This window comes from Molothrus aeneus, chromosome 5, assembly GCF_037042795.1.
Source record: "Molothrus aeneus isolate 106 chromosome 5, BPBGC_Maene_1.0, whole genome shotgun sequence".
Classification (NCBI taxonomy): domain Eukaryota; kingdom Metazoa; phylum Chordata; class Aves; order Passeriformes; family Icteridae; genus Molothrus; species Molothrus aeneus.
The window spans coordinates 19,046,982-19,054,126 of NC_089650.1; the positions used below are offsets into that span (position 1 = coordinate 19,046,982).

Below are 7,145 nucleotides of genomic sequence, written 5' to 3' on the forward strand. Positions count from 1 at the left end.
TCCTCTCCCAGTGCTCCTACATCTTCCTTGTGCTACAGGAGACCATCAGACCTCAGTCTGCTCTCAAGACTACAGATAACAGAGGTGACATCAAGACCTTGTTTCAGGCTGCAAAACTGAAACATGTCTAGTTGGGATGGAGAGGAGCCAGGATGTACCTCAGCAGTGGGGACTTTCTAGCCCTTTCCACAGGAGTCCTTTGTGTATGAAGCCCCAAGGAGGGACACAGGCCCAGGAGCAGCATTTTATCTTTCCTCTTGCTCTAGAACCCTAAATGCCAGGGGCAGCTTGCTGGCAGATTGAGAAGAAGCCAATAACCTAAGTTGGGGTTATGAGGTGAGGGGCAAGAGGTGGTAGTGCCATGATGTAAAGTGGACAGATACAGGTCTGGCTACAAGAGAGCGTGAGGTGGGAGCCAGTGTGGCAAGTTTCACACTCGGTGCCAGAGATTTGACAGGCCCATTTCCAAGTGATTTGCAGTGGTTACGGGCAGTAAAGAGAGAAAGAGAGAGAGAGAGAGAGAGAGAGAAAGGAAGAGAGAAGAATAAGGAAAAGGCCTAAGAGCCCTAAGGAAGAGGAGTTATTCAATGCTGGGCTTGACCAAATACCCGCTGAAGGTGATGTACACATCAACATCATCACTGTAAATGGCATTCTCCCGCTCCCGCTTGTAGAGCCTCACCCAGATCTCATCATTTTCCTGGAGCTCCAGCATGAGGCTCTGGCTCTGCATGATGCTGCGGTCGCTGGGTTGGGCATACAGGATGACAGCCTCCTCTTCGTTGTGCATGATGTGCATGTAGGTCTCCTTGAAGTTCCAGGTGTGGACATTGAGGCTGAAATAGTAAAGTCCACCCACTGAGCAGTAGAACTTGCCATTGAACATGTCGAAGTGGCTGTAGAGGTTGACGAAGACGGTGTCAAAGATCAGGACCTGGAAGCCCTCGCTGCTGTGCAGTGCTTTCTTGCGGCCCACGGAGAACGCAGCGTACTGATGCTTGCAGGGGTCTCCTGCCGTGCCCATCTGTCCCTTGCTGCCTTTCTGGCCCTGGGCACCCCGCTCGCCTCGTGGTCCTTCTTTGCCCCATTTCCCTGGCATCCCAGGCTCTCCCCGGTCTCCTTTCTCTCCTACAGGAGGAAGCAGAGGACACAACTCCTGTGTGATACCAGAAGATGTGGAAGTGGCAGTGAGAAAGCCTAATGAGGAGGAAGAGGATTGCACAAGAATGGGGCAATGCCAGAAGAGGGAACACTTCTGAGGGTGACAATACCACTGCTCTACATGGGAAAGCAGCTAGCAGAACTCTGGGAGTGACTGTAGTCTCTTCTCCAATGAATCCCCTGCTCACCAAATGATGTGGCTCTGCTGGAGGCACCAGGATGTCTCCCTAGGAGACTTCAGCCTCAGAGGGAGCCCAGCAGCCCACAGTACTACTGGGGCTCTCGACCTCTTCTTCCTCCCCCACACTCCTTTACCTCCAGCACAGCCTTACCTCCCATGCACCTCTCCAATGACCCAATTATCCACAGAGGATGCACACTGGTGTGGCTGTAGGCTGCAGGAGGGGAGGAACTGCTAACGCCTGTGGGGGAATATGATTAGGGAGGGACAATAGGGTGGGTCAGAGAGAAAAGATCCAAGCTGGACTGGGTAGATGGAGCACTGCAGCTTAGAGGGATGATGCTTTCACAATACTGGCGTGCTTTGAGCATCTTGTATAATTAATACTGCACTTCTAACGTGGGGTATGTGCACTGCCCATCACACACTTGGGCAGGCATCAATACATAGAGAGACCAGCACCAAAATGTACTTTGTGTATGCAGAGAAGAAATGGGACTCAGAGCAGCCTCCAGCTCTAAGTGACAGCATTCAAAATCTGTATCTTGTTCTTTTCCTCCTCTCCATCCCCTGCATGGTATTGAAGGTCCCCCTATGACACCCCACTCTAGTCTAGGCCTCTATCTGCCCTTCTGAGATTTGATGGATTACAGCTACTTCCAGGCAGGGCAGGGAAGGGAGAGCATCCGTCCAGTTAACCCAGAAAAACCACAGAGCTACAAGAAGCATGTGGCAGCATCCAGCTGGGAACAGGCTTTTGCCCACAGCAAAGGCTAAAAGGGGAGTCCTGAAGGGAGGAGCTGATCTAAAATAGGGAACCCTTTCCCCTTAGCCAAGCCAGCCACTGCAGGGTGGAATGAGCTGGGGGTCACTGCAAGTTTAACCTGGAGGTGCTTGCAAATAACTGCTGCTTCCCTTTGCCCTCCTCACGATCCCAAATGCACATGACCCACGGTGCTGGAGAAAGTTTCCCCACAACCTCCCTGGGTGCCAATGCCCTCCAAACATGCTTATTTTGCAGTTGATAAGGAGTGTTCCTTCCCTCGGGCACTACAGGACTCTGTAAGTCTGAGACAAGGAATGTGTCCTCCCAGCTTGGCAAGAGGCTGTCCTGTGTTAGCAAAGAGGACTAATTAGCAGCAGGCACATCCTGAGACACAGAGATCACAGCAGAGATAGCACTGACTTCTATCCCGCCAGGCTACTCCTCATCACAGCACAAAATGCCTAAACCCAGGGCACAGCATGTGTGGTCACTTATCCTCCAGGATGGCTCCTGGTGGTCTCAGGACAACAGCAGACCAGCAATCCAGCTGTCACCTCCACTGCAATGCCATCAGTCCCTGAACCAGCCTTGGCATCCGGGGCAAAGACTTACCCTTCAGAATGGTGATGTTGATGTAGGGACGGACCTCTGGCACTGGGTAGGGAAAGTGGTGGTGGCTGGGAGGGACTGGTGGGGTATCTGTGGAGGAGTCCAGTGAGTCACAACAGCGCTTGCAAGCACCAGGGCCTGGTTCTGTGAGGTTGGGTTCATCAGCGGGTGCCCCAAACACAACAAGAGGGAGAAAAAGGAAGGTCAGGGATGTGCGCAGGTAGGTTATGTCCATGGTGACCTGGGAAGATATGAGGAAGTGCCAAGAGTGAGGTATAAGAAGGGGGACAACATAGGGGATGGAACAGAGATCATGATAAAATATCTTTCTGTGGTTGGGGCTGGGGTGGGATGAAATGGTATTGTCCTGTGGAGGGAGCTTACAGGCTTAGTGAAAGCTGCAATCGGAGCAGCAACCACATGGCCCATGAGGATGCCCCACGCCCTTCTGCCCAGGCCAGTGGAGACTTGGTGCTGACCTTAGGAGCAGGCTTGATGCTGACTAGGCAAACCATTAAAGCCACTAGAATATGCAATCCCCAGGCTGGGATAGAGGAAGGAGACAGAATCATAGATTTGTTAAGATTGAAAAAGACCTCTAGGGTCATTGAGTCCAACCTCAACAGCTCTTTAACAAAAGCATGCTCTGGTAGGCTGCTCAATCTGCGGGAATCACTGTAAAAAATTCTCCAGCCCTCCTATCACTACATACCAACTCTTTATAGGAATCTAACTCCAAAATCCCCATGTCCCAGCAGAGATGCCTCTTCCCCTGTGGGCTGGGAACCTAACTCCAGCCCCCTCCTTTCCCCCCTCAAATCCCACCCGTCCCGGCGGCTCGGTCCCCTCCCGCCCGTGCCCAGTGGGTTCCCAGACAAAGCCCAGCACCTTCCCGAGGGGCCGGCCGGCCCCAGCGCAGCCTTTGGGCGGACCCGAGGGGAGCTGCCTCTCTGCCGAGGGTGAGGGACGTGAAGCTCCACAGCTTGCAGAGAAGCGTGCTTACGAAAGACAAGCACGCCAAGCAGCGGAGAAAGCCCCTGTGGCAGCCCGTGCCCCATAGTGCTGCCTGCCCCGGCACCGCGCAGCGCTCACCCCGCGGGCCGCAGCTTCCCCTCTCCGCGTCCCAGCCCCGGCTCGCCGGCTCCCCTCTGCCTGCAGGGCAGGCCCCCGAGCCATGGCTTTAAGGAAGCCGGCTCTTGGCACAGGCACTGCGCAGCGCTGGCCGGGTGCGCAAGCCGGGCTTGGACCGGCTCCCTCCCCTCTCCTCTCCCGCCTGCTCCCTCCCTGGCTTTGGGTGCTCTCCATCCCAAACCGGCTTGGGTTTCAGCGTCTTTTTAACTCTTTCCTAGGAAGTGCCTTTTCCTTGCACACGATATTAGTTTGGTTTTATTCTCTGCCTTTTCACTTCCAGCCAGCAAAAAACGGCAGGCAGCACGGACTGTGCCCTGTGCAAGGGGTGGACAGCAGCAGGGCAGTGTCCCACCCTTGGCATCTCAGGATGGACAAGGTAAGGTGCATTGGTGCAAGAGACAGACGTTCCTTCGGGCAGGGTGCTACAGAATTCTGCCCTCAGTCCTTTGTGCTAGTCCCTTGTCCCAGGGCCATTCTTGGCCATGCTCTCTCCCCAGCTGTGCCTGACCCACTCATGTCCCCAGACTTCATCTTTCATTCTCTCCTGCATTGTTTTTTCTGCACATCACTGTGGCCTCTTGCCCTAGGCATGATATTTCTAGCAGGAGCAGCTGCCAACTGGGAGAGGCATCAGTTTTTTCCCTCTCTGGTCATCCCCTCTGCCTGGGCAGAGCCCCAAGCCTTGTGCTCCAGCACGTGTCATCCCCCGGTCATGTCCCCTGGTTAGGTTCCAGGCCGAGCTTTTTGGATGGGAGGGGTGTGCCTGCTCTGAAGCCGAGCCTGGCTGCTGGGAGCTGCCTGCCAGCAAAACTGGGGATCTGGAAACAAACCCTGGCTGTGACCATTGTCCCCAGCTTGGCGCCAAGCTGACAAGCTTGTGCCTTTGGGGTAAGCACAATGTGGATGCACCAGAACATTGGAATGAAGGGCATTTTGGAGGGGAGAAGAATGCAGGGTGGGAGAGATGGGAGATTTTTCTCACATTGCAGAGTCTGTTGGGAAGAGGATTGGAGGATTCTATCCTGCACCAAAACTGACCTGGGTATTTATACCCTGGGTATGTTTGGGGTGGGGGGTGTGTGCATATACGGATCTTTGGGAGGCAGAAGGAAGGATGGACAATACCTCTGCTCTGCAGGGGTCAGAAATGCCAAGTCAGCACTGTGCCTCCTGCAATTTCCAAGAGGAGCTGCAGAAGGCTCCAAAGTTTCTGAGGGGAATCAGGTTTTCAGCGTGTCTACGTGTGCTGAGACTTTTTTTCCCTGTTTCCCTTCTCCCATTTGTTTGGTTTAGGAATGGGAGGCCCCGCTTCCCAGAGAGTGGCTGGCGTTTGGCAGGACCCCAGAACCACAGGAGAAGCAAGCGGAAAATGCTGGGAAAATATGCACTGTGAGCTGAGGGGGAAGGGAGGAATGGGGGCTGGGAGGCCTGGAGATATTCTCAGGCTGCCTGTCAGCCTGGAGCTCAATGAACATGGAGCGAACATGCCTTCCAGCTGGGGCAGGAAGAGGATGGAGAAATGCGCTGCTGAGTGTGTGAGCTCCTCACCGGGCTTCAGCACTGACATGCAACGAAATCCACTGCAAATTGCCCACATTTGCCTGTGCCTCAGTTTCCCCTTTGGGGAAATGAGGGGCGGGGGGGGGGGGAAGTTTAGGGGAATACACCTGCTAATGGAGCCTTACCAGCTGACAGAAGAGGAGTTTTGTGATGAGTTGTGTTGTCTACTCCTGGCTGCTGCTTGTGGGAATTTTGGCAGCTGACAGCACTATTAAAGGCAAGAAAAATTTCTGGGGTGCATGAAAACTTGGAGACTGATACAGAAGACAAAGCTTCTGCAGTGCCTCTCTCAGGTTTTCTTGCCTGGTTTATTTCCAAACATGACATTACCCACTTGGGCTTCTTGGCCTTATGCCTGGCCTCTTCCACCTTTCTAAGGGAAACAGGTAACAGGGAGGCCATTGTCCTCATTTCCGTCCCACATTTCCATCTGCACTCCTGAGCTGCTCACAGCCAAGCAGATGTTCTTCATGGGGGACCTCATCAGCTGGAGCCTTTGTCTGTGTCTAATCTGATTGCAAGAACAGCTCACAGTGGGGAGTGAGCAGGACTTTGTATTTAATGTCTCATCTGGGCTGAACAGGGACCTGCCAGGAGCCAGCAAACAAAGATGTGCTCTGGTGGCATTGCCCAGCTGGGCAGAAGTTTGTGCCAGTAAAGACACTTTTGCTAGAGTAATACTGTCCTGTTCCCCAAAGGGAACAGTGTGTACCAGCAATATTTTGCCAGGGCAGTTACATGTACAGGAGATTTTGAGAATTCTATCCAGGAAACCTGTGCCAGCCACGCTTTAAAGTGCAGTCCAAGCCTGAGGGCACCTTGTGTGCCCAACAATCTTCACTCTCCCTCATCACACACTTTGCCTTGGAGGCAGCCCAGGCAAGCACTGTCCAGATTATACTGCAACAATCCCTGCTCAAAAGCAGCTGTTTCCTCCTCCTCCTCCTCCATTTCCTCCCTTTTCCTGTACCCACCACAACACTGGCAAAGTAGGGGGACAAAGACTGTCTCTACCTCAGTGGCTGTATCCATCCTATTACCCCACTCTACCACAGGTATGGAGAAGGAAATTGATGCTTTCTCTCCTGTCTAGCCCCTGTGTACAGCTCAGCTCCCCTATGGCACATGTGGACCATCTGCCCTGTTGCACACACACACACACACATCCACGCACAGACACTTGCCCTTCGCAGCTCCTCCCTCACCAGGGTGAAGGGGAATCATTTGCACCAAGAGCCAGAGGAAGAGTCGCTTCTCTTCCCCTTCCTGACTGCTTCTCCTCCACCACAGCTGCCTTTCCTTCCCCATTCTCCCCACTCATCTGCCCCTGATGTTCAAGAGCGCCAGAAGCCGGGAGGGGCAGCGGAGCAGCCCTTACCTCCGCTCCCCTGGGCAGGGTCCCGCGCTGGGTTATCGGTATCCCGGACCCCGCACCCGTATCCTCAGCTGCTCCTGCTTAGCAGCGCGGGAGGGAGGGAGGGAGGGCCACCGGGGCCCAGCTGACTCCAGCCAGATGTTCGCCAAGTGCTCTTATGTAATTACTGTCTTTTCCATCCTGCCTCCAAGGCCTTTGTGAGTGCCTCCCCTCCCGCTCTGGCCCGTGTTAGGCTTGGCTCTCCCTCCCTCTCTCCCTTCTTCCCTCCCTTCCTCCCTCCCTTCTTCCACCCACCCTGCACAGCATCACAATTTGCTCAGCTCAACAGCTGATTCCTTCTGGAAGCAAAGTTCAGGCTTTTG

General features: G+C 54.1%; 1 protein-coding gene across 1 annotated transcript; it reads right to left on the reverse strand.

The window, feature by feature from the left end:
* Positions 1-580: 580 nt before the first annotated feature.
* On the reverse strand, positions 581-6,892 carry C1QTNF6 (C1q and TNF related 6). The gene is made up of 3 exons (XM_066550386.1): positions 6,787-6,892; positions 2,721-2,958; positions 581-1,128 (listed from the first exon to the last, which is right to left on the reverse strand). Exons 2-3 carry the CDS (start codon positions 2,950-2,952, stop codon positions 581-583), a joined length of 780 nt encoding a protein of 259 aa, XP_066406483.1. The 5' UTR covers positions 2,953-2,958; positions 6,787-6,892.
* Between the last annotated feature and the right edge of the window lie 253 nt (positions 6,893-7,145).

Bases quoted from the DNA above. Each gene is read 5' to 3' on its own strand.
- C1QTNF6 (XM_066550386.1), bottom strand. From the start codon at position 2,952: ATGGACATAACCTACCTGCGCACATCCCTGACCTTCCTTTTTCTCCCT. The intron at 1,129-2,720 runs GTAAGTCTTTGC...TTCCTCCTGTAG, and splicing joins CAACATCACCATTCTGAAGG to GAGAGAAAGGAGACCGGGGA.